Source organism: Xenopus tropicalis, chromosome 1 (assembly GCF_000004195.4).
Source record: "Xenopus tropicalis strain Nigerian chromosome 1, UCB_Xtro_10.0, whole genome shotgun sequence".
Classification (NCBI taxonomy): domain Eukaryota; kingdom Metazoa; phylum Chordata; class Amphibia; order Anura; family Pipidae; genus Xenopus; species Xenopus tropicalis.
The window spans coordinates 16,130,029-16,156,432 of NC_030677.2; the positions used below are offsets into that span (position 1 = coordinate 16,130,029).

Consider the following 26,404-nt stretch of genomic DNA (forward strand, 5'->3'; position numbering starts at 1 on the left):
TGTGTCCCAGATATAAACAGGCCTATAATGCAGTACTGTACTGCTCCCCAATGCCCCCCATACAATCTAAATCTCTCCCTGTGATTTGGGATATTTCATGTAAGCTAGAAATACTATAGTACTGCTGCTCCTAATACAACTAAAAATGACATTTTAAACTAGGAATGCACAAAATCCATTATTTTGGCATTCGTCCGAACCCCGAATCCTTTGTGAAGGATTTGGCCGAATACCTAATCGAATCCTAATTTGCCTATGTAAATTAGGAAAAGGAAGGGTCAAAAAGAACCACACATGCAGTGCGGTGAACAATTTTCAACTTCTGCCAGGAGCATGCTGAAAAAGGCTGAATCTTGCCCGAATCCCATACCAAATCCTTGATTTGGTGCATCTCTATTTTAAACTATAGACAAAAAATAAAAAATTCCATGTTATGAACACTGAACAAATAGGTTTTGATCTAGTTTTACTGCATTCAACATTGGCCCCCATCCTTAAGGCTACAGATCCATAGGATGAGTCCAATCAACACATACAGTGTCATGCAGTGGAACACACAGCACACAGTCATATGGATACACAACCTTACAAATACTAGATTACAAATGTTGGCCTTGCCTTTATTTTCCCCAGGGATCTGAACTGTCTGGATGGGCCTATGGTCGCTGGACCTACCAAGGATTTGACTTGAATCACAATTTCGCAGACTTAAATACCCCTCTTTGGGAAGCTGAAGATAATGAAGAGGTTCCTCACAAGTTCCCTAACCATTACATCCCAATTCCTGAGTACTACACTTTTGCAAATGCGACAGTGAGTAACAGCAGTATGAAATGCATAGTTGTGGGTCTGCCATTTAAAAAGAAAGCATTGTTTGCTATGGGAGAGATCATAAAATGACCCCTCGTGGTTCTTCTGTATCAGGAAATCTTCTTATTCTCTTTATAGCCAAGTGTCTTCAGCCAGCAGTGCTGTTGTCAATTCTGCCTTACATTTAAAGCATATAATGAATGTATCTTCTCCAGGTGACACCTGAGACCCGTGCCGTCATTGATTGGATGCAGAAAATCCCTTTTGTACTCAGTGCTAACATGCATGGGGGTGAGCTGGTGGTCACTTACCCCTTCGATATGACACGTTCCTACTGGATGGCCAAAGAACTCACTCCTACTCCTGATGATGCCATGTTCCGCTGGCTCGCCACGGTCTATGCCACCAGCAACCGCGTCATGGCGGATGACAACCGCAGGATCTGCCACACAGAAAACTTCATGAGACAGGGCAATATCATCAATGGAGCAGATTGGCACACCGTCGCAGGCAGTAAGTAAAGACAACTATAAAATAGATAGAATTCAGAGATCCCATATCTATACTAGATTGGGTGGCATTAGTGCATGGCAAGGATTACAGTGATCATTCAGCCATACCATGGTAACTAACTCCCTTACCTTCTCATCTATTAGGCATGAATGACTTCAGTTACCTGCACACCAATTGCTTTGAGGTGACTGTGGAGCTCTCCTGTGATAAGTTCCCTCATGAGGTGGAGTTGCCAGTGGAGTGGGAGAATAACAAGGAGTCTCTGCTGGTGTTCATGGAGCAGGTGGGAAACAGTATATAAGGGAAATATTCCCCAGAGATTTTATTCTCCATTGTACTATTATTACAACAGACAACATGGACATTTGCCTGTAATAAGATGACCTTCTACCACTTCACTACCATCCCAGTCCCCCCATACAGTAATGCAGCAGGAGCAACTGTACAGAAACACTCTACAGACCCCTGTCTTCTTCCAGAACCCCTTTTCTATTCCCTGTGTAAGAGGCTTTCTATGCTCCTATTCAGGTTCATCGAGGCATAAAAGGTGTTGTGCGGGACAAAGACACCGAAAAGGGTATTCCTGAAGCCATCATTGTAGTGAATGAACTAAACCATGATATCCGCACAGGTACAAACTGCTTGGTTTTCAAATACTCTCACTTATGTGGATTAATATATAGACACCTGCCATAATAGTCTATATCAGTGCTGTCCAACTGGCGGCCCTCTGTGTGGCCCCCCACCTGTCTGGCTGCTTTGATGGTTTACCCTTGTGTAAGCTTTAAATGGTTTCAGTACTGAGATTAACTGCCCCCCTGCATGGTTCTCACCTCAGATTCAGGCTGTAATCCTCCTGTATTATTTAAATATGTAATCCCCTGTACTGTTCACACCTTTTAATCTATGCATTGTTCACCCCCTGCAGTGTTCACACCTCAGACTCAGGCTGTAATCACCCACATTGTTTGTCTGTTCACACCTCAGACATTGTATGTACTGCCTGGCCTATCCTGTCTGTGTGTAGGCAGCATAGGGTAGGCAGAGTATGGCACATAGGCAGCATAGGGCAGGGAGGATATGGCACAAACAGGTAGCATAGGACAGGGAGGGTATTGAACACACAGGCAGCATAGGGCAGGGAGAGTATGGCACACACAGGCAGGGTAGGGCAGAGTATGGCACACACAGGCAGCATATGGCAGAAACATGCATCATAGGACAGGAAGAGTATGGCACAAACAGGCATCATAGGGCAGGCAGAGTATGGCACACACAGGCATCATAGGGCAGGCAGAATATGGCACACACAATAGGTGCCTGTGGGAGGTGAACCTGGCAGGGGTTTGTTCTGGGAGTTTGTTAGTAGTTGGAAATAGCCATTAAATGGTCCCTAAGGTGTGTAATTATATGCTGGGGGTTGCTGTGCTATCCACAGAGGAGGAGGAGTCATATGGATTTTAGGGTGTGTCTTAATATGACATAATATAATTCTTTCACATATGAATGATGGTTGATATCCCTGCAGTGAGGACCAAGCATTTGGGTTTTTGCTGCACTACCACCATTGTGATAAAATGGGTGTGGTTTAAAAGGGGGGAGTGGTCAAAACTGGCTTCCATTAGCGGCCCTCCACCATGTATGCGCAAGAAATTCCGGCCCTCGGCACCGCAGAAGTTGGACAGCACTGGTCTATATAATACTGTATCGTGAATATCCTGTATATTTTATGCTTAGTAATTTAATTTCTGTCACATGACCCACTGAAACTTGTGTATTATAATAAATAAAGTGTCCCCTGTTGTAAAATATGAGAATATTCACCTTGGAGTTTCGTGATTTTTATAAAAAGCTCTCACCCTTCGGTTTGGTGATTTTATAGGGTCATGGAACTCCACAATGACTTATAATATGCCAGTATTTTACAATAGGGTACTTTATTCACTATATAAAAGCTAGGGCAGCACTCATATAAAGCCAGGATTGGACTCTTCTGGATAGGGCTGGTATAAATCTAGTATAGGACACAGATAAAGCATGAATAGGACATACAGAAACCTGGCTAGAACTGACATTAAGCTGTGTTATTGATTGCTTAAGACTTGAATAAGACTTAAATAAAACAAGGAACACACTTCAAACATGGACAGGCATGGATAATGTGATAATGTGATGATAAAGTGTCAATGTAACCTCTAGCCCATGGTTCTGATGTTCCCAGTGGCCACTTCGAATGTAACCTCTAGCCCAGGGGTCCCCCAACTTTTTTACCCATGAACCACGTTCAAATGTAAAGAGAGTTGGGGAGCAACACAAGCAGGATAAATGTACTTGGGGTACCAAATAAGGGCTGTGACTGGTTATTTTGTAACCCCTATGTTGACTGGAAACCTACAGGAGGCTTTGTCTGTTAGTTCACATGGCTTTTATTCAACCAAAGCTTGCCTTCTAACCAAGAATTCAAAAATAAGCACCTGCTTTGAGGCCACTGGGAGCAACATCCAAGAGGTTGGTGAGTAACATGTTGCTCGCGAGCCACTGGTTGGGGATCACTGCTCTAGCCCATGGTTCTGATTTACCCAGTGGCCAGTGGGAATGTAACCTCTAGCCTATGGTTCTGATGTCCCCAGTGGTCACTGGAAAAGTAACCTCTAGCCCATAGTTCTGATTCCCCCAATGGCCAGTGGCAATGTAACCTGTAGCCCATGGTTCTGATGTTCCCAGTGGCCACTGGGAATATAAACTCTAGCCCATGGTTCTGATTTACCCAGTGGCCACTAGGAATGTAACCTCTAGCCCATGGTTCTGATTTACCCAGTGGCCAGTGGGAATATAACCTCTAGCCCATGGTTCTGATTTACCCAGTGGCCACTGGGAATATAACCTCTAGCCCATGGTTTTGATGTTCCCAGTGGCCACTGGGAATATAACCTCTAGCCCATGGTTCTGATTTACCCAGTGGCCAGTGGGAATGTAACCTCTAGCCCATGGTTCTGATTTACCCAGTGGCCAGTGGGAATGTAACCTCTAGCCCATGGTTCTGATTTACCCAGTGGCCAGTGGGAATATAACCTCTAGCCCATGGTTCTGATTTACCCAGTGGCCACTGGGAATATAACCTCTAGCCCATGGTTCTGATTTACCCAGTGGCCACTGGGAATATAACCTCTAGCCCATGGTTCTGATTTACCCAGTGGCCAGTGGGAATGTAACCTCTAGCCCATGGTTCTGATGTCGTAATGGCCACTGGAAATGTAATCTCTATCCAAGGCTATTGTGAAACTAAAATCTACAGTTAGTTGTGTGCTGGGTTTACTTGGAAGGGTTGAACTTGATGGACTCTTTGATGGTCTTTTTTCAACCCTATATACCTATGGTTCTGATTTCCCCAATGGCCACTGGGAATGTAACCTCTAGCACAATGATCCCCAACCAGTGGCTTGTGAGCAACATGTTGCTCCCCAACCCCTTGGATGTTGCTCTCAGTGGCCTCAAAGCTGGTGCTTATTTTTTAATTTCTGGTTAGGAGGAAAGCTTTGATTGCATACAAGCCAAACTAAGCCAATTATAGCTCTCATTGGCACCTCCAGGAACTTTTTTATGCTTGCTTTTTCCATTTGAATGTGGCTCCCGGGTATAAAAGGTTGGGGATCCCTGCTCTAGCCCTTGGTTCTGATTTTCTGAATGGCCAGTGGGATTATGATGTCTGACCCCAAATCTTCCCCTTTCATAGCTGTGGATGGAGATTACTGGCGCCTTCTCAACCCTGGGGAGTATGAAGTGACTGCCAAAGCCGAGGGATACCATCCATCCACCAAATCTTGCCGGGTGACCTATGAAAACCATGCTACCATTTGTGATTTTTACTTAGTTAAGACTGCAAAACAACGCTTGAGGGAGATGCTTGCCAACGGGAAAAAGCTCCCTAAAGAGCTCATGCTGCGACTGCGCCAACTGAGAACCCGCAAATTTAAATCCATGAGCCCCAAGTGAATGGGGAAAACGCAAAGGACAGAGCACAGCGTGGACAACAGATACATCATTAACCCCCACAGAAAGGCAGAACACTCGCTCAGACTGAGCACATTAGTACAGAGTGGCAGATGGCGCATTATTTCACAGTACAAACCAGTTGGATCCAATCATAATTTTGCTTACAACATCTGCTTCCTATCATGCCTTTTGCTCAATTACAAGTTTGGGTAAGATACAGTAATTCAGGCTCAGCTCCGTGATTTTTACTGTAGTTTGTTATAAACAATATAGGGACCTTTATATGTTTCATACACACCCCAGAACAGCCCCTTAAATCAATCAAAGACTTCTGCACTAAAACAGGTGTCACATTCTCTAAAAAATCCCCATTTTCACTTTTTTTCTTTGGCTTTATAAGCCACCAGTTTTCCTCTTTTCAAGTCCCATGGTGATATAATATTTCCCAGGACTGGGGTGTAACTATATGATAAAATGGGGGGCAAATCTTATACAAATCTCTGCAAGCCTTCAGATGTTAAAAGGAAGAATCTTTTCCAATGTGCAGTGCATATCATAAGATAGTTCACATATATTTCTGTTATGAAGTATATACATTCCATAGGGACAACATGTACTACAATGGTAATGTATTTGGGTTATTCAGAAACATGATACTTGCCATTTAGTGTAGTGAAAGAAAACATATGATTGGTAACATGGGTTAAGGGTTTTTTGTGGCACGTTTACCCAGGTTGCCCTACCTACTGGAGCTGGCAGCTGGCATCTGATGGCGTGAACATACCAGTGCTCCGGTTGGCTCAAGTGAATGTTCTTATTTGCTACATGTTGGTCCAATGACGTGATCATTCTAGTGCTGACATTTAGCTCTCTCACACCAGTGAAAGCACTTAGAATGGCATCAAGCACTATACACTGTAATATGTGTTCATTTAAAACTTTTTTTTAAAGAAACTATTCAAAAATAACCTTTCTGCCAAGTTTGTTAGATCGTGACCAGCGCTGGAATTTGGAGTAACAGCAAATAACTAATGATAGCATGCCATTAATAGAAGTGAATGTGCCCATATTCCAGGTATGTGGAGGAAATAACAGAAATCAGAAAGTTTAATAGGGAGAGCTCTACATTCTTGATCACTGCCTTAAGGTGGCCATACACGGTAAGATCCGCCAACGTCGCCAAGTGAGCGGATCTTCTCCCGATATCCCCACCTATGGGTGGGCGATATCGAGCTAATTCAGTCATTTTGCCCTGGGGCGGGTATGGGCGCCCATCGGTTCGGGGACAACATCAACGAGCCAATGCGGCTGCCAAAAATCAAATTTGCCCGATCGAGATCTGTTTTTAGTGCCCATACACAGGCAGATAAGCTGCCAAATCAGTCTAAGGGACCGATATCAGCATCTAGAATCGGCCCGTGTATGGCCAACGTTAGTGGCCCCAGCTCCCTCCTGCCTAATAAACACTACCCTACGCAAAGATTCCCGACTATGATGTGAGATTCTGTGGGTGCTCTTGTGTTCTTACAGGCTGGAACTGCTTAGAACTGATCCTGTGCATAACAGCTATTCTTATTATAGGGAGAATGTAACATGTACTATACAGGGAGAGTAGGTACCATAAAATGCTGGCATTCGTGTATCCTTGCAAGTCAAGTGATATTGATATATTTCTGTGCCAATAAAGTTATTAATGATAAAACCCATTTGTGTTTCTTCATTTCCTAAAACCAGATGAAAACTATTTTGTATTTAATAAATCATAAATATGATTTGTGTGTTTTTTTTTCTTTTGCTGGGGTGAGTGACTACTTAGATTCCAAATGTTGATGTTATTTTTATACTATGTTATATTATTCATTTGTACATGTATCTTTTCATGTTGACCCACCCCGATTTATTGTACTGAATCATCATTAAAACCACTCACTGATTGCCAGGGTCAGCAGGACGCTAACAATCATTTAATACAGTACAGGTATGGGATCCCTTATCTGGAAACCCGTTATCCAGAAAGTTCCAAATTACGGAAAGGCCATCTGCCATAGACTCCATTATAAGCAAATAATTCTAATTTTTAAAAATGATTTCCTTTTCCTCTGTAATAATAAAACAGTACCTGCACTTGATCCCAACTAACATATAATTACCCCTTATTGGGGCAGAACAGCCCTATTGGGTTTATTTAATGGTTAAATGATTCCCTTTTCTCTGTAATAATAAAACAGTACCTGTACTTGATCCCAACTAAGATATAATTACCCCTTATTGGGGCAGAACAGCCCTATTGGGTTTATTTAATGGTTAAATGATTCCCTTTTCTCTGTAATAATAAAACAGTACCTGTACTTGATCCGAACTAACATATAATTACCCCTTATTGGGGGCAGAACAGCCCTATTGGGTTTATTTCATGGTTAAATGATTCCCTTTTCTCTGTAATAATAAAACAGTACCTGTACTTGATCCCAACTAAGATATAATTACCCCTTATTGGGGCAGAACAGCCCTATTGGTTTTATTTAATGGTTAAATTATTCCCTTTTCTCTGTAATAATAAAACAGTACCTGTACTTGATCCCAACTAAGATATAATTACCCCTTATAGGGGGCAGAACAATCCTATTGGGTTTATTTAATGGTTAAATGATTCCCTTTTCTCTGTAATAATAAAACAGTACCTGTACTTGATCCCAACTAAGATATAATTACCCCTTATTGGGGGCAGAACAGCCCTATTGGGTTTATTTAATGGTTAAATGATTCCCTTTTCTCTGTAATAATAAAACAGTACCTGTACTTGATCCCAACTAAGATATAATTACCCCTTATTGTATGTATGTATGTATGTATGTATATCTTTATTTATAAAGCGCTACTTATGTACGCAGCGCTGTACAGTAGAATACATTAATACAAACAGGGGGTTAAAGATAATGGATAAATACAAAGTACAACAATAAATACAAATAAATACAAGGTACAGTTGCAATAAGAGTCAGAAACAAGATGAACGAGGTCCCTGCCCCGTAGAGCTTACAATCTATATGGGAGGGGTAACTAACAGACACAAATGGGCAAATGTAAGTGCTGTAGGTCACAGTGGGTGACACTACAATATAAGTGCCAGAACAGCCCTATTGGGTTTATTTAATGGTTAAATGATTCCCTTTTCTCTGTAATAATAAAACAGTACCTGTACTTGATCCCACCTACAATATAATTACCCCTTATTGGGGGCAGAACAGCCCTATTGGGTTTATTTAATGGTTAAATGATTCCCTTTTCTCTGTAATAATAAAACAGTACCTGTACTTGATCCCAACTAAGATATAATTACCCCTTATTGGGGGCAGAACAGCCCTATTGGGTTTATTTCATGGTTAAATGATTCCCTTTTCTCTGTAATAATAAAACAGTACCTGTACTTGATCCCAACTAAGATATAATTACCCCTTATTGGGGCAGAACAGCCCTATTGGGTTTATTTAATGGTTAAATGATTCCCTTTTCTCTGTAATAATAAACAGTACCTGTACTTGATCCCAACTAAGATATAATTACCCCCTTATTGGGGCAGAACCGCCCTATTGGGTTTATTTAATGGTTAAATGATTCCCTTTTCTCTGTAATAATAAAACAGTACCTGTACTTGATCCCAACTAAGATATAATTACCCCTTATTGGGGGCAGAACAGCCCTATTGGGTTTATTTAATGGTTAAATGATTCCCTTTTCCCTGTAATAAATAAAACAGTACCTGTACTTGATCCCAACTAAGATATAATTACCCGCTTTTTGCGGGCAGAAACAGCCGCTATTTGGGTTTTATTTTCATGGTTAAATGATTCCCTTTTCTCTGTAATAATAAAACAGTAACCTGTACTTATCCCAACATAGAGATATAATTACCCCTTATTGGTGGGCAAGAACAGCCCTATTGGGTTTATTTAATGGTTAAGATGATTCCCTTTTCTCTGTAAATGAATAGAAACAGTACCCTGTACTTGAATCCCAAACTAAGATTATAATTACCCCTTATTGGGGGCAGAAGCAGGCCCTATTGGGTTTATTCATGGTTAAATGATTCCCTTTTCTCTGTCATAATAAACAGTACTGTACTGTGATCCCAACTAAGATATAGATTACCCCTTTATTGGGGCGAAGCATGCCCTATTGGGTTTTTATTTATGGTTAAAGATTCCCTTTTCTCTGTAATTAATAAAACAGTACCTGTACTGTGATCCCAACTAAGATTATATTATACCCCTTATTGGGGGCAGAACAGCCCTATTGGGTTTATTTAATGGTTAAATGATTCCCTTTTCCCTGTAATAATAAAACAGTACCTGTACTTGATCCCAACTAAGATATAATTACCCCTTATTGGGGGCAGAACAGCCCTATTGGGTTTATTTCATGGTTAAATGATTCCCTTTTCTCTGTAATAATAAAACAGTACATGTACTTGATCCCAACTAAGATATAATTACCCCTTATTGGGGCAGAACAGCCCTATTGGGTTTATTTAATGGTTAAATGATTCCCTTTTCTCTGTAATAATAAAACAGTACCTGTACTTGATCCCAGCTAAGATATAATTACCCCTTATTGGGGGCAGAACAGCCCTATTGGGTTTATTTCATGGTTAAATGATTTCTAGCAGACGTAAGTTATAGAGATCCAAATTACAGAAAGATCCCTTATCTGGAAAACCCCAGGTCCCGAGCATTCTGGATAACAGATCCCCTACCTGTACTTTAAATACAAAAAAAGTCAAAATTATGAGTGTTTTTCCCCCTGGCCCCAGGCCATAATTATGGCACTAGCTGAGCCATACTAAAGGTCTGCAAGCTGCGGCCCCACAAACAGCCCCTCACTCCTTGAATAAGAGCAGTACATTGAGAGGCAGACATGACACTACTCTATAGACTGATAAGGTACAAAGCCCTTTCCCTCACACACATAAGTAGAAAAAGGCAAACCATTTATTTTATGGGGCACCGCCTGCTGGTACATTCTATCTGTAGACACGCCCACAAACAACACGTGGTCTCTCTCAGGAACGCCTGTCGTGTCTCCATAGCAACCGCGGCTCCCCTCTGTTCCCATTACTGAGGGAGAGAAGCGCCGGGCGATGACGTGTATGCTGCGCGACAGGAGTGGGTTGTGCGGGGCACAGCAGAGGTGAGTGTCCCTGCCTATATCTCTTTGGAGATTGCTCATAAGGGAACGATTCATATCGGTTATGGGCAGCATTATCTGACTGTGCGCTAATAACAATAAGTGTAATGGGTGCTAATGAGGGACAGCGTGTGTGCGCTTATATAGCGGTGTGTATGGGGACTCAGTGGGGGTAGAGCTGCTGCACTGACTTACACTAACCCCCAAACCTGCTCATACAGGCTATATAGCAGCCATGCCTGGGTAATGACCCGCTGCCTGTCTGTGGGACTGTGTGTCCTTAATGTATATGCCCCCCCCCCCCCCCCCCCCCCCCCCCCATTGTAAGCAGCAGTCCTGCCCTGCTTTATGGCTGAGATTCTAGCTATCTGTATAACAGAGCATTCTGTCACAGTGGCACAGATCCTATCTGATCCCCCCATTGTAAGCAGCAGTCCTGCCCTGCTTTATGGCTGAGATTCTAGCTATCTGTATAACAGAGCATTCTGTCACAGTGGCACAGATCCTATCTGATCCCCCCCCATTGTAAGCAGCAGTCCTGCCCTGCTTTATGGCTGAGATTCTAGCTATCTGTATAACAGAGCATTCTGTCACAGTGGCACAGATCCTATCTGATCCCCCCATTGTAAGCAGCATCCTGCCCTGCTTTATGGCTGAGATTCTAGCTATCTGTATAACAGAGCATTCTGTCACAGTGGCACAGATCCTATCTGATCCCCCCCATTGTAAGCAGCAGTCCTGCCCTGCTTTATGGCTGAGATTCTAGCTATCTGTATAACAGAGCATTCTGTCACAGTGGCACAGATCCTATCTGATCCCCCCCATTGTAAGCAGCAGTCCTGCCCTGCTTTATGGCTGAGATTCTAGCTATCTGTATAACAGAGCATTCTGTCACAGTGGCACAGATCCTATCTGATCCCCCCATTGTAAGCAGCAGTCCTGCCCTGCTTTATGGCTGAGATTCTAGCTATCTGTATAACAGAGCATTCTGTCACAGTGGCACAGATCCTATCTGATCCCCCCATTGTAAGCAGCAGTCCTGCCCTGCTTTATGGCTGAGATTCTAGCTATCTGTATAACAGAGCATTCTGTCACAGTGGCACAGATCCTATCTGATCCCCCCATTGTAAGCAGCAGTCCTACCCTGCTTTATGGCTGAGATTCTAGCTATCTGTATAACAGAGCATTCTGTCACAGTGGCACAGATCCTATCTGATCCCCCCATTGTAAGCAGCAGTCCTGCCCTGCTTTATGGCTGAGATTCTAGCTATCTGTATAACAGAGCATTCTGTCACAGTGGCACAGATCCTATCTGATCCCCCCATTGTAAGCAGCAGTCCTACCCTGCTTTATGGCTGAGATTCTAGCTATCTGTATAACAGAGAAAATTCTAAGGAAAAGTAAAAATGTTCATTTTCCTTTGTGTTCATGTATGTTTGTTTCCTTGCAGACAATCATGTCGGACTATAAAATAAGAGGCTACAAGGATTCGGATTATGAGGCCGTGAGGGAGTTGTTCTCAGCTGGGATGAACGAATACGTTCCGCCTGTTTGTGTCCATGTTCTGAAACAGCCCTGGGTTCTGTTCGTGCTAACGTGCATGTTCATCTGTTTGCTTGTGAGCTCAAAGTCACTTATCTTGCCTGTTCTGGCCGTCACACTTGCACTCGCCCTAGGGCGCCAGCTCTTGGGCTACTGCTGGTCAATGTACATCGATCACTGCTTGAAGGAGGACCTACGGGATATCAGCAAGACTTACATGCAGAGCAAGGGCTCCTGTTTCTGGGTGGCGGAAGCAGATGAAATCGTTATAGGAACGGTGGCAGCAAAACCGTCGGAGGAGAAGCAGGAGGAGCTTGTTCTGAAGCGCATGTCGGTCAGGAAGGATTTCAGGGGACTTGGGATTGGCAAGGCTTTATCCCGAGAGGTTCTTAGCTTTGCCCGGCAGAACCAGTACAGGTCCGTCATTCTCAACACCCTGATGGTTCAGCACGAGGCACAGAAAATGTATGAGAGTGTGGGATTCAAGAAGTACATTGAGTTTGTCCTCCCCACAGTGTATGGGAAGCTGATAAACTTCACAGTCTCTAAGTACCGCCATGATATTCTGCCTGGGAGCTAAAGTAGCACCATGGCCTTTGCTTTAGTGCAGGACTTTTGTCTTCTCCGTACCTCAGACTTGTACAAGCGACAGACACTCTGTATGCACCCCGGTCAGGTCATGGAAGTGTAACATTCCCTCAGAATGGAATATGCTGTACTTTTCTTTTGTAAGAAACTAAAAATTAATGAAACACCAGTGAACTGCTATGGTCTTTGCTATGTGGTTTGTCTAGAAAATTCATACCTAGCAACCAGCCCTGTCACTGGAGTTTCCCATATTGTAACCTGTATTAATAATATGCGAGCCAGCAAGCGAGACTGCAGGTTTGCCCAAATGCTGGGGCCAATATAGTACTTCCAGGAGCCAGTTGCAAGCTCAAAACCTGTCCACAAATGATGTAATGGTATTTTACAAGTAATTTCCTATCCTTATAAGGTTTATTATTGGGGTTATTAAAGGGATTCTCTCATGATTTTCATGGTGTACTTTTTATTTCTAAATTACACTGTTTACACAGCAAATAAATGTTTTTTTAGCTGTAATATTGGTGTGTAGGCGCCATCTCAGTGCATTGTGCCTGAGTCTGAGCTTTCAGCCAGCGCTACACATTAGAACTGCTTTCAGCTAACCTATTGTTTCTCCTACTCCCATGTAACTGGAGGAGTCCCAAGCCGGACTTGGATCTCTTACTATTGAGTGCTATTCTGATACCTACTGGGAGCTGCTATCTTGCTCCCTTCCCATTGTTCTGCTGATCGGCTGCTGGGGGGGAGGGGGATATCACTCCAACTTGCAGCGCAGCAGTAAAGTGTGCCTGAGTCTGAGCTTTCAGCCAGCGCTACACATTAGAACTGCTTTCAGCTAACCTATTGTTTCTCCTACTCTCATGTAACTGGAGGAGTCCCAAGCCGGACTTGGATTTCTTACTATTGAATGCTATTCTGATACCTACTGGGAGCTGCTATCTTGCTCCCTTCCCATTGTTCTGCTGATCGGCTGCTGGGAGGGAGGGGGGGGATTTCACTCTAACTTGCAGCACAGCAGTAAAGTGTGCCTGAGTCTGAGCTTTCAGAAGGAGCCAGCGCTACACATTAGAACTGCTTTCAGCTAACCTATTATTTCTCCTACTCCCATGTAACTGGAGGAGTCCCAAGCCGGACTTGGGTTTCTTACTATTGAGTGCTATTCTGATACCTACTGGGAGCTGCTATCTTGCTCCCTTCCCATTGTTCTGCTGATCGGCTGCTGGGGGGGGGGGGGGGGGGATATCACTCCAACAGTAAAGTGTGACTGAAGTTTATCAGATCACAGTTCACATGACTGTGGCACCCTGGGAAATGAAGAATATGGCTAGCCCCATTGGAAAAACAGATTACAGTGCAGGATTCTGCTGGAGAAGCTCTATTTCTATTGAAAAAAAAAAAACATGTTTTCCCATGACAGTATTCCTTTAATGTTCCCTCAAGGAATATTACATTTAACTATTGGACTGAAAAGCAATTGGCAGTTGATGACTGGGGAGGAATGCAAGTCAAGAAACTGTGACAAAGCAGTTCGGTTCCATTGGTGGCTCATTAATGATACAGAGAAAAATGAAGGGAACTCCTATGCTGTTACTCACTAGTGGGAATCCTATTCTCATCCTGAGCAGCATCAGGGACAGTGGGGCAAAGCCCAGAAAATATAGATAGATATTGGCATTATATAATGGCTTGAATTTTGATTTCTATGTCTCTCCAATCAGCGTTCCAAAATACAGTTACCTAAATAGCAGGCGCATCTGCCACTGAAGTGAATGGAGGGCAACTTTGAGAGTTTTGACCCCCCCCCTCCTCTCTGGCAAAAGCCTGCCCTGTATTCCTTTATGATATGTAGCAGCCTCAATCTCCCAGACTCATTCACAGCACTGAATCCCATTGCATGTATTTATATGGTTTATAGGTGCCATGAATCTGTTCACACTGGCTCAGATATGACTGCTTTTTCTGCCAGGGTGGGGACTGATTCTTCGTCTGTGTTTTCCGCAGGCTGAGAATTAACCCCATGTGTTACCAGCCTTGGCCAAAGGCGGTAGCAGCGCTGGGAAGGGTACAGGTGCCACTGTGCAGGGGGCTAACAGTTACAAATGGAGGGGTTTGTTGCCCTTTAGGATACAGCGTCCAAGCCATGCTGTTGGATTGATAAATACCTTGGTTGCTATCCAGTAGCCACAGTATGTTTTCATGGTTACACACTGCCACCAGGTGGATATCTGAACAATTACTCCCAAACCCTTGCCCTACTGCAGGAATATGTATGGATAAACCTTAATCCCATATGGAATTCCTGCTGTCAAGTGTGAATCAGCAGAAGCCTTTTCTTATAGGAAGAACCAGTTACTGTGGGAGGAGCTTAAGTGTTTGCGTAAAGGACTTTTGTTACCTAAATGATTATATTTGCCTCCCTTTGGTGCCATAAAGAGCAAGTAGGAGGATTTCTGCCTATTGACCCCAATTTAGTGTAAATAATTTATTATATAGCAGCCTAACCTACATAAATGGGAGGTCAACCTGTTCCAAAGGGCAAGTAACTAGTCACTGAGCTGTCGGTTCCACGGTGCAACAGAGAACAGGTGGATCTGCAAGGGAACACAAACAGGTGAGTGCTTCATTGTGCAGCTTGTAATGTGCTCCCCTCACCCCTCAAGGCCAGGCTGTGTAAAATAAGGAGAAATGTATAATGGATATATAAATATTGAAAGCTTGTGGGACCCACAACAGACACTTTCTTCGCATTAAAGCAGTTTATTAATGCACGGGGGTGGGGGGGGGGTGCCCATTTCAGTACAGAAATCATAAAATTAAATCCTGCCCCCTGGGTGCTACCTTCACAAATGTTGGGTTCACCCATTTACTCATGACACATCTTCGGGGGGTTGCTCAGCCTCCTGGTTTCTCTGGTAGCCATTACCCCCCCCCCCCCCCATCCCCTCTGGGAGTTCCTTACACAGACATGTAGCCCCCCTGCCCTATGTGCTGAAAGAGCTTTTCCTAACATTTTCCCTACCACCTAATACCTTGGCACAGGGCAGCCTGCCTGTTCCTCCCAGAGCACTCCAGGTTCTAGAACTTGACCACAACTCCTTGAACAAAGAGAACAGTTTGGGGGCTCATTTATCAAAACTAGGTAAATTCACCCTTGGGCAGTAATGCAGGCAAAACAGGCTTTTTCACACATTCCTGTGGTCACGCTCTATTTAGTGCTCTCGCCGGGGGCACGGAGTTAATGGCTAAATGCCATCTCATTTGAAACTGTCAGGCAAAGTTCAACAAGTCCCCTGGTTCCAAGACAGACACAGCAACCTGTAGCCACAGACATGTGAGTGGCAACACCTGACCAGGACTGGCAACAATCTGGTGCTTTCATTTCTCTAAACAACAAATGATAGTGAAATTTTTAAAAATGACAATTTTTCATGTTACTTTAGTGATTGTAATTAGTGGAATCGCTATGCCGCCCAGTGAAGGTGTCTGTGCAAATAAAATGCCTTCTCTCCCGCAGGGTACCATGTCCGGTGTCTCCATCCGACTGTACAAGGACTCAGACTATGGGGTGACCAGGGAGATGTTTGCCCGGGGGATTACGGAGCACACCAATAAGGCGTTCAGGCACACCCTCGGCATCCCCCATATTTGGCTCTTTTTGTTTCTCACATTCCTGGCTCCATTCATTGTTATCGGGTCCCTCTTTGTCTCCTCCTTGGCCATTACCTTGGCATTACTTATCCTCTGGTTACTCAACAGGTACATGTTCACTACCTATGTCCAACACTGTCTGCAGGATGACCTGTTGGACATCAAGAAATATTACCTGAAGCGGGACGGTTACTGCTTTTGGGTGGCAGAATCCTATGGGGCAGTTGTTGGCATAGTGGCAGCTACCCCATCGCACCGCCCCGGCGGAGAGAGTCACATGGAACTCAAGCGGATGTCGGTGGCCAAGAGCCACAGGGGCAAAGGGGTGGCCAAAGCCTTGTGCAGGACTGTGATAGACTTTGCCCAGGCGCGAGGTTGCAAAGCGGTTGTCCTGGAAACCTCGAGGGCCCAGACAGATGCACAGCGCCTGTACGAGAGAATTGGCTTCCGCGTGAGAAAGTCCTTTTATGCTCCAATGCCCCCAGCAAAGTTCCTCGACTTCTGGATCTTGTTCTACCAATACAACATCCCCACAGCCAGATGATGTTCTACCCTCCCCTACAATAAAGCTCTGTGTTTTGTTATTCACTTATCTGTCAGACAACCCTACAATCCGCTCTGCAGCATGTTTACTTACAACTCTGATTCTTTCTACTTCCTGTTTCTGGGCTGCTCTCTTTCCCATGGCCAAGTAAAGGGACAGCTTTTGGACCTGGCCTTATATGAAGCAATAGCTTTCTTTAGGTCAATGCATAAACCCATTAGAGATCAGAGTGGCAAAACTCATTCTCCTTAGCATTCGTAACCTGGGGGAGAGAGCTGCCCAGAAGAACAAAGAAGAAAGAATGAGATCTCTTTATTGTGGTAAGTACCAGTGTGGAGGCTGGATTTACTACTAGGAGTGAGCTTCATAATAGTTCCTAATGGGCTACTGCTAACAGGATGGCATCTCCACTACAAACAGACAAAGTGGGAACAATTAGTAATTTCATCTTCAGCACATTATTTAGTCAATGGCATGGGGTGCAGTAACAGCAAGCACATTCTACACAGTGGGAGGCTCTGAGTACAGGCACCCAAGCACACTATATACAGTAAGAGACAGTGCGTTCTGGCACCCCCAAGTACATTATATACAATGAGAGGCAGTGGGTATTGGCATCCCAAGTACATTATATACAGTGAAAGACAGTGGGTACTGGCACCCCAAGCACATTATATACAGTGCAAGCCAGGGGGAACATGTACCCCAAGCACATTAAATACAGTGAGAGGCCAGGGGTACTGGCACCCCAAGCCCATTATATACAGTGAGAAGCAACGGGTACTGGCACCCCAAGCATATTCTATATAGTGAGAGGCCATGGGTACTGGCACCCCAAGCCCATTATATATATAGTGAGAGGCCATGGGTACTGGTACCCCAAGCCCATTATATATATATAGTGAGAGGCCATTGGTACTGGCACCCCAAGCCCATTATATATATATAGTGAGAGGCCATGGGTACTGGCACCCCAAGCCCATTATATATATAGTGAGAGGCCATGGGTACTGGCACCCCAAGCCCATTATATACAGTGAGAGACAGTGGGTAATTGCACCTCAAGCATCTTATATATAGTATATAGTGTAATAGCACAACATAAACAAAGCAATTTTATGCTCTTCCTTTCACCCCTTCTTCTGTCCCTTTTCAGCCTTTATATTATTTTCTCTCTTCCCTGCTGTCCTTTGCTTTTCTCTATTCATTATCTGCCTCATATTTTTCATTCTATTTAGCTTTTCTTATTATTTCTAACTTTGTATGCATTTCATTTTGCTTCCCTTCTCCTTGCCCCCCATTCCTCACCTGCTCGCCTATCCCCTTCACTGCTTGGGCAAGCCAATCAGATACAACTTTATGCCGTAATGATCTGCATGCCCAGAGTTCTGCTTAGAACCGGTGCAAACCATTTTTCTTCCTCCAACCCCCAAATCCATCTTCGTTAATATGGGATCAAACCTCAGAGGGCAGGAACTGACTTTGTTATATTTGTGCTCCCAAGCCATCATCTCATATATGTAGGGACCCATAGGGTTAATGTGCCCTATGGCTTTAAGCCCTACACTTGTCCTTTTCCTGTTACTGGGCAAAGACCCATGTATCATATTTGGTATTTACCTTGTTATCGGCCCAAGGCTAGACCACACCCTACCACACTTTAATTTAGTGTTAGGAAAGGGTTGGTTCTGCCTTCTTGGCCTGCAGCATTTGTTCTGTGTGGATGCTCCTTGAAGCCTGGGATCCACACCGGCCCAGAAGTTTAGGCCCCAAGGGAGACCAGCACCCTCGGAGAAGTCAGGGACCCCGTGAATGAGGGAATAGCTAGGCAGAATAGCTTTTGTCATAGTGAGATAGACAGCTTGTTTAGGAAGAGCAGTTTCTGGCTCCATCCAGGAGGATAGAGGATTAGTTCTCCTTTACAGGCACTGTTGCCTTATTGTAGGGACAATGGTTTAGATACACGTTGCAGGTCACTGTAAATCCCTGAACCATCATCGGTCATTTGGGATCCGGTCCAATAAGGGTAATATCCTAAGGGTAAAGAACTACTTTCCCTAGTCCTTCCACAGTGGTGCCTAACTGGTCTGCTATATTATCTGTACCATCTGCCTTGCTATACATCCTCATGGTCTGTGATTATATCTGCTGAACCCTGTATCTTTATGTTTTGTGCTTCAATAAACCTGTTATTTAGTTCATCAGCAAGAGCTCCTGGCACCACCTGTTTAATTCCTGCACTTTACACAAACACACGGCAGTGGGAGTTATAGTTATACAACACCCTCCATATAGCACCTTCCACATGTACCCCGTCACATGTACCCCGTGCTCTATCCTAGCTGGACATATTGACTAATACAGCCAAACAGGGGTTACATATATTTATATTCCGATACAGGAGCAGGGAATTGGCAGCATCGGAAGCCAGAGAAAAAGTCCTGATTTAAGCATTTTGCAAATTTTGCTTGGAAAGATGTGACTCGGGGTTTGAGCAGGATCCAGACAAGTTATATAATAACCTCGTCCTACAAAAAAACCTGGAGCTTGTGCTACTCGGTGACCTGAGTCGAACCTGGTGTCATTGTTTAGGTAATTGAACCTACTGGCTTAATTATTAAGACCTGGTTATATAATAACCCCCCTGGGATCTGCTGCATGAATCTGCAGCCCTGTAACACAGACCTGATGAACTAAACCTAGAAAGGTGCCAGCTGGAATGCCAACGTAACGTCTAAAGAACAAAAAAGTTGTGTTTTTATCTTCAGCTTGTGACCCCAATATTCCTGAGACACCCCAAAGCCGTATATGGGATAACAATGGGTCACATAATCCGGATTTACAAGGACTCAGATTATGAGTCCGTCATAGACCTTTATGTCTCTGGGGTCATGGAAAACGCTCCAGTGGCCTTCAAGCAACTACTGGGGTTCCCAAGCACCCAACTTTTGCTGGCAGTTGGGTTTCTGCTCTCTCTTGCTGCCACCGGCTCCATCTTGCTTCCAACCTGCATTGTGCTCTGTGCCCTGGCCTTCCTCTGGTGGTGTTGTCGAGATTTCTTTTGTTTTTATGTTACCAACGCCCTTGTTACTGATATGAGAGATATCCGGAAACATTACATAGAAATGGACGGGCACTGCTTCTGGGTGGCAGAGTCAGCAGGGGAAGTTGTTGGCATGGTGGCCGCTCTCCCCTTCCTTCATCCTGGAGGAGAGAAATACGTGGAACTGAAGAGAATGTCAGTGGCCAAAAGCCACCGGGGTATGGGGATCGCTAAAGATCTATGTAGGACTAGTATTGACTTTGCCTGTAAGAGGGGGTGTGATGGTGTCGTACTTACCACCTCCACAGGTCAGGTTGGGGGCTGGAACCTGTACGAGAAGACTGGGTTCATCCGGACGCACTCAAGTTCTCCCCCTAATTGGTCGACAAGACTTTCTGGAATCAAGCTATTACACTACCAGTACAACATCAAAAGGGGGGGTCAGTGACTGTCCAATGAGGGCAGCAGGATCTTCTGGTTCAACTGCTGGACTTTGCTTATACAGACTAGTTATACAGTAACCCTCTATGTTATGGATCAGAAAAATACTCAGAGCCATAATTGTAAATTGTTTCACCTTCATAATTATATTTTGATGGGTCAAACATTTTCCAGCCTTGTTCTTCAGATTTCCCATAAGGTAAATATGTGACTGACAGTGGCTGCTTTGCAATGACAATTCCCCTAAGGCTGTCCCACCGCTCATGTACTGACATGTTACTTTTAAATATCTCATTATTAATCCACGAGTAGTGGCTCTTATAAAACTTCAGACTCTAACAGGCCCTTATTAACTCCCCATTGTAAGAGAATATCTGAGTTATCACACGGTGCCACAGGACTGGGCCAGTAGTTGTAGCTTATACACAAGGCAGGGGGCCTGGCTGGAAATGACTGGGTGCTTAATCCTTCACCCTCTCCCCAGGGGGGGCATTAGAGTCGGGTATAAAGGATGGTTTGTACTGGGCTACTTCTCATGAAAGGGGCTTCTTGTGGTAGGGGAAGCAAAGTCAGAAGAACAAAGAACCACTTCTGCCAAGAGCGGAGGTGAGAACCGTTCCTAAGGCATTAATATCCCAGGGGCAACAAATAGCTGCAACCGTGTCACCTCTACTTAGTAACTCTGTGTTGGCCACCTGTAGTTAGTAACTCTGTGTTGGCCACCTGTAGTTAGTAAGTCTGTGTTGGCCACCTCTAGGTAGTAAGTCTGTGTTGGCCACCTCTAGTTAGTACGGGTTGGCCACCTCTAGTTAGTAAGTCTGTGTTGGCCACCTCTAGATAGTAAGTCTGTGTTGGCCACCTCTAGTTAGTACGGGTTGGCCACCTGTAGGTAGTAACTCTGTGCTGGCCACCTGTAGTTAGTAAGTCTGTGTTGGCCATCTCTACTTAGTAACTCTGTGTTGGCCACCTCTAGTTAGTAAGTCTGAGTTGGCCACCTCTAGGTAGTAAGTCTGTGTTGGCCAACTCTAGTTAGTACGGGTTGGCCACCTCTACTTAATAACTCTGTGTGGGCCACCTGTAGTTAGTAAGTCTGTGTTGGCCACCTCTATTTAGTAACTCTGTGTTGGCCACCTCTAGTTAGTAAGTCTGTGTTGGCCAACTCTAGTTAGTACGGGTTGGCCACCTCTACTTAGTAACTCTGTGTGGGCCACCTCTCAATTAATAACTGATACAAGTGGTGAAGAGAGCCCTGCCCAAAAGAGCTTACAATCTACAAGACACAATTGCAATTTAACAGAATAAAGTCATGATGGAACCGCTCGTATTAATCCCTTTGACCACATGACTATGCAGCTGCCCAAACTGACCCGGGCGTAACTATGGTGAGAGATCCAGTGGCAACGGGTGGCAACAACAGTGCAACATACATGTGTAAGAATGAATGTCCTCCTACAGAAACGGGAGAAACTGTTAAATGTATAAGAATCAAACCTGTGAGAACATACTGCTGAATAAAGGTAACACACCGAGTAAAGGCCAGTGGCCCAAGGGGCCCAGCGGCAGTTGTGGGTGACCAGCAATGCAAAAAATATCATGTGTCATCCACAACATGCAAAAAAATCCAGGGGGTAAAATCACCAGGTAATAATTAACCCTGCCACTGCCCTCTTCAGCAAATCCCCACAATATATATATGTTTGTATCTGGGGAAAGGTCTGTGCATGGAACCAGATCATTAACGCTTTGGGTAACGGGAACAGGAAAAAATCTCAAATACATTCCTATGAAAGCTCTGGTTTATTGATTTATGATAAAACCGCAAATAAAACCCAAAGAAACCTGCCCATAGTGTCTCTCCCTGGCCCACCCACCAAAGCAGTGCAGCGTAACTACACTTCCCACACAGTAACTAAGTACAGCCCTAAAAGAAGCATGGAACCTAAATCCAGTCCCATCAACCCATGGAGAGACCCAGCTGTAACCAATGTCCTAATGTACTTATACTGGTAGTTCACCATTAAATTAGCTTTTATTATGATGTAGACATTGATATTCTGAGACAATTTGCAATTGGTCTTCATTTTTTTTATTTTTTTATGGTTTTCCAGTTTAGCTTTTTGTCCAGCAGCTATTCATTTTTTATTTCAGCAGCTATCTGGTTGCTAGGGTCTTATTTACCCTAGCAACCAGGCAGTGGTTAAAGCGAGTGATGGGAATATGAATAGTAGAGGGCCTGCATAGAAAGATAAGTAATAAAAAGTAACAATAATAAAATATCTGTAGCCTTAGAGAGCGATAGTTTTTGGCTGCCAGGGTCAGTGACCCCCATTTGAAAGCTGGAAAGGGGCAGAAGGCAAATAATTAAAAAAAACTATAAAAGATAAATGAAAACAAAGTGCAAAGTTGCTAGGAATAGGTCTGTCATACCAAAGTAGTATATCTCTGGCTATATCTCTGGCATTACAAGGGTTAACCCTGGCAACATTTATTACATATTCCAGCAGGAGGCTGTGGTGTGACTTACTGGCATATACCTGTAGGACAATTCGGAGCCGGACTATTTGGGCAAGGAACTGGGACAATTAGTTTCAATTGCCCAATATTCCCTGACAGAAACTGGCCTCAAACTTGCAGCCCTCTACAGGGGGCCATAAGGGACAAGTTCCTGGCCACTCCCCCCAGTAGGGGATAAAAGGGCAACAGACCCAGTAAGTACAGTTCATACCTGAGCTCCCAGTTCTGTTGGGATATGTGCCCGGGTCTCCCACTCCTGCCTCAGGGGGACACAAAGCAATTACTGGTAACGTACATAGGGTTTCTCTGTGTTTTATTCCCTTTTATTTTATTTACTGTTTTGTATGTGTTTGTCTTCCCTTTGTAACAACTTTTTTATATGCACTGTCCTATTAAATATGAAATTGAATAAGCTTTGTTGTTTTGCACTAAAATAACTCACATAGCCAGTGTGAAAGCTTGGTGTCTGTGTATAGGCTAATTAACTAGTTGACTGCGAGTGTTTGACTTTAATTTAACCCTTTGGCTGCTTGTTGAATTAGAAGAAGCTAACCCTAACTACTGAGAGAGAGTGTGTGTGATACAATTGTGTATTGGGGATATTACCTGTTGTCAAGAGCAGGGATGTGCCATCTATATAGGTGAGGCCACACAGATGATTAAATCACATATATCCCAAAAGAAGTCGTCTATAGATCTATAGACACTTGTTAGAGAAAGGTCACAGCTCTTATCTACTTAAATGTTTTGTCTTAGAAACAATTCCCCCGCTTTAAAGTAGAAATATATCAGTAGCCCCCGGGGTCAGACTGTGGTGTGTTGGACCCACCGGGACTGCCTCCTAGGGCCCCCCCAGTCACGATGCCAAACTCCCTCCCCCCCACCGTGTACCACACTTCCTTTTTGTGGCCATGATGGGGGGAGATGTGCCAGTCCTGCAATAAATAGAGGGAGTGGACTTGGGTCGGAGGGGGCCACAGCCCACTGACTTGTTGGCTACATGCTCTGTAATTACAATTGATAGCTGCACCTCCCATAACCAGGTACCAGGGATAACAAGCATTTATTTCCAGCCTGGTTTCTGCTCTGATTTTGGAGAGAAAGTGAGAAGTGAATAACCATCAGGGCTTCCCAGTCAGTTATTAACATGTTATTTCTCATTATTATAGGAGGAGGCCATTACTTAGCCGGAGCATCATGGCCAATGTTTCCATAAGGAAATACAAAACCAGTGACTATGAGACTGCCCGCTTCTTGTTTGCCGAAGGAACCAAAGAGCATCTCCCAGCAGCCTGTATGTACACACTGACGACGCCTCGATTTTATTTTATTACCTTTGTGGCATTTACCAGTGTATTCATGGGCACCGGTTCCTACGTTCTGGCCCTTACCAGCCTTGTCGCCCTGTTGGCTGCTGGTTGGTATGGCTTGTACTCTGAATTCCATGGGCTTGCAAGCCGGTTTCTGCGCAAGGATATGCTTGATATTGAGAAGTCCTACATGATGAGTGAAAATGCCTGTTTCTGGGTGGCAGAGATAGACGGGAAGGTTGTGGGCACAGTGGGAGCCCAACCATCTACAGATGCAGATGATGAGCTGTTGCTGCAACGTATATCTGTTGCCCGGGACTATCGCCAGCTGCGAATTGGCACAAAATTGTGCCAGACGGTCATTGATTTTGCCCGGCAGCGGGGCTTCAACGCTGTGTGTCTGGAAACAGCCAATATACAACGTGCTGCAACAAACTTGTATGAAAGAGTTGGCTTCAAGAAATCCCGTGTTGAGATCCTCCCATCACTTGTTCATCAATATACATCTTTTACGGTTGCTTATTACAGATACAACATCAAATCATAGCAAATCCAGTGGTTTATAATGTATGGTACACAATCAGCTGATCCAAAATGGGGAGAAATCATAAAGTAGAGTCCTGCAAGGGTCCAGTTGGGCAGACCTGTGCCCAACCAGGACCCACTAACGCACAACCTGACCCACTAATAAGTGCCCTGTCCCCGATACACAACCTTAGCCGGACTACCTAAGCATTTAACCCAAACTGGGGACAAACCGGAAGAGACATCATTGGTGGGTGGAAGTTGCATCGCTCCTGAGGGGAACCAACCAGGTCAGGGGGAAAAATGACTTTGAAGATGGGGGGAATGCAATTACAATTGGCCCACATACCCATGCAGGGAACCTGCAGACCACCTGTATGTTTAGGGAATCGGGGTCTTTCTGGTATCCAACCCAATGCTGGACTCTACCCTAAAGACTGGAAAAGATGAATCAGTTCAGATAATTACAGATTATTATCAGGTTATAACTAAATGCATTTTGGAAAGTCTTCATGGAAGGGGTTCCACCATAAGCCCCCTGAGATGTTTTACTTTTAATATAAAAGTTAAAAGAAAAATAAGCAGGAACCAATTTAGTATCGGCCGGTGTTGTCTCTGCCCACGTGATGTCGGCTGGAATGTATACAAAGTGCAAAAAAGACCTTCAGGCAAAGCTGGAAATCATTTGTTCTTTGGATTTTGGTCTTAACGTTTCACAATACGTCTACTTGTGATATTCCATGTGACATTGCTTCCTGTGTCTTGCTATTAAACAGTCTATTATTAAACTCATTGTTGCTATGAGTTATTTTTTCATTTGGGGACCATTAGTAATAGGGATGCACAAAATCCAATATTTTGGGAGTAATAGGGATGCACAAAATCCAATATTTTTTACCCCCCCTGTACCTTGCATTTGCACAGGTACAGGGGGGGTAAAAAGAAAATTTTCAGTTATTTATTGTTTGTTCAACAGACCTCCAGTCTTGCATTTCAGCAGCTATCTGGTAGCTAGGGTCTTTTTTACCCTAGCAACCAAGCAGTGGTTTGAATAAGAGACTGGAATATAGGAAGGAGAGGAACTAAATAGGAAGATTGTTAGAATTCATACAGTGCTTATAACAATTAACCAGGCTTAACACTATAACCTCTAGCTACTAACAGCTAAGGGTAAATGTATATATATAACCTCTAACTACTAACAGCTAAGGGTAAATGTATAAATATAACCTCTAACTACTAACAGCTAAGGGTAAATGTAGAAATATAACCTCTAACTACTAACAGCTAAGGGTAAATGTATAAATATAACCTCTAACTACTAACAGCTAAGGGTAAATGTATAAATATAACCTCTAACTACTAACAGCTAAGGGTAAATGTATAAATATAACCTCTAACTACTAACAGCTAAGAGTAAATGTATAAATATAACCTCTAACTACTAACAGCTAAGGGTAAATGTATAAATATAACCTCTAACTACTAACAGCTAAGGGTAAATGTATAAATATAAACTTGGATGAATGTGGAGTGACAGGCAGCATTAGGGGAAGACTGATGAGTTTGGTTTCTTTTTCATACATTTATATATGAATATTTATATGTATGTCCAAATTAGTATTATGTTTCATATGTGCAATCCTGCGTTAGATATAGTTATTTATGTTATTTTATATAAAACATAGGATTGGGTCTTTTGAGTTTACTTCATTTGCCTGTGTTAGGAATTTGCTTTCTGTAACAGTA

General features: G+C 43.7%; 5 protein-coding genes across 10 annotated transcripts in view; all 5 read left to right on the plus strand.

Annotated features, from left to right (window-relative positions):
• The window catches only part of cpxm1 (carboxypeptidase X (M14 family), member 1), a 31,918-nt gene extending 24,896 nt beyond the window's left edge, over nucleotides 1-7,022 (plus strand). For both annotated transcript variants that reach the window (XM_002936268.4, XM_004911316.3), the window contains 5 exons: nucleotides 634-813; nucleotides 1,026-1,323; nucleotides 1,467-1,606; nucleotides 1,852-1,954; nucleotides 5,057-7,022. In XM_002936268.4, the coding sequence (XP_002936314.2) occupies nucleotides 634-813; nucleotides 1,026-1,323; nucleotides 1,467-1,606; nucleotides 1,852-1,954; nucleotides 5,057-5,316 (981 nt within the window). In that variant the 3' untranslated portion in view covers nucleotides 5,317-7,022. The remainder of the gene's footprint in view (nucleotides 1-633; nucleotides 814-1,025; nucleotides 1,324-1,466; nucleotides 1,607-1,851; nucleotides 1,955-5,056) is intronic.
• A 3,419-nt stretch (nucleotides 7,023-10,441) lies between these two features.
• nat8.1 (N-acetyltransferase 8 gene 1) lies at nucleotides 10,442-13,077 on the plus strand. Of its 4 annotated transcripts, none has more exons than NM_001247998.1 (2): nucleotides 10,442-10,503; nucleotides 11,951-13,077. In NM_001247998.1, the coding sequence occupies exon 2, from the start codon at nucleotides 11,957-11,959 to the stop codon at nucleotides 12,620-12,622; it is 666 nt and encodes a 221-aa protein (NP_001234927.1). In that variant the 5' UTR covers nucleotides 10,442-10,503; nucleotides 11,951-11,956; the 3' UTR covers nucleotides 12,623-13,077.
• A 971-nt stretch (nucleotides 13,078-14,048) lies between these two features.
• nat8.2 (N-acetyltransferase 8 gene 2) lies at nucleotides 14,049-17,748 on the plus strand. Its single transcript, XM_004911315.4, has 2 exons — nucleotides 14,049-15,241; nucleotides 16,145-17,748. The coding sequence occupies exon 2, from the start codon at nucleotides 16,151-16,153 to the stop codon at nucleotides 16,820-16,822; it is 672 nt and encodes a 223-aa protein (XP_004911372.2). The 5' UTR covers nucleotides 14,049-15,241; nucleotides 16,145-16,150; the 3' UTR covers nucleotides 16,823-17,748.
• A 1,756-nt stretch (nucleotides 17,749-19,504) lies between these two features.
• On the plus strand, nucleotides 19,505-20,474 carry nat8.3 (probable N-acetyltransferase CML6 gene 3). The gene has a single exon (XM_031895276.1). The coding sequence runs from the start codon at nucleotides 19,642-19,644 to the stop codon at nucleotides 20,311-20,313; it is 672 nt and encodes a 223-aa protein (XP_031751136.1). The 5' UTR covers nucleotides 19,505-19,641; the 3' UTR covers nucleotides 20,314-20,474.
• Nucleotides 20,329-25,447, plus strand: nat8.4 (N-acetyltransferase 8 gene 4). 2 transcript variants are annotated; one of them, XM_031898519.1, is made up of 2 exons: nucleotides 20,329-20,505; nucleotides 23,990-25,447. In XM_031898519.1, the coding sequence occupies exon 2, from the start codon at nucleotides 24,018-24,020 to the stop codon at nucleotides 24,675-24,677; it is 660 nt and encodes a 219-aa protein (XP_031754379.1). In that variant the 5' UTR covers nucleotides 20,329-20,505; nucleotides 23,990-24,017; the 3' UTR covers nucleotides 24,678-25,447. The 2 variants fall into 2 exon arrangements, with proteins under 2 accessions (XP_031754379.1, NP_001008441.1); NM_001008441.1 differs by lacking the exon at nucleotides 20,329-20,505 and adding an exon at nucleotides 23,061-23,106 and having other exon boundaries at nucleotides 23,990-25,443.
• The last annotated feature ends 957 nt before the right edge of the window (nucleotides 25,448-26,404 follow it).

Excerpts from the sequence above, each read along its gene's own strand:
- nat8.2 (XM_004911315.4), top strand. The coding sequence starts at position 16,151 with ATGTCCGGTGTCTCCATCCGACTGTACAAGGACTCAGACTATGGGGTG.
- nat8.4 (XM_031898519.1), top strand. The coding sequence starts at position 24,018 with ATGGCCAATGTTTCCATAAGGAAATACAAAACCAGTGACTATGAGACT.
- nat8.3 (XM_031895276.1), top strand. The coding sequence starts at position 19,642 with ATGGGTCACATAATCCGGATTTACAAGGACTCAGATTATGAGTCCGTC.
- nat8.1 (XM_018093740.1), top strand. The coding sequence starts at position 10,608 with ATGGGTGCTAATGAGGGACAGCGTGTGTGCGCTTATATAGCG. Across the intron at positions 10,650-11,950 it reads GTGTGTGCGCTTATATAGCG|ACAATCATGTCGGACTATAA; the intron begins GTGTGTATGGGG and ends GTTTCCTTGCAG.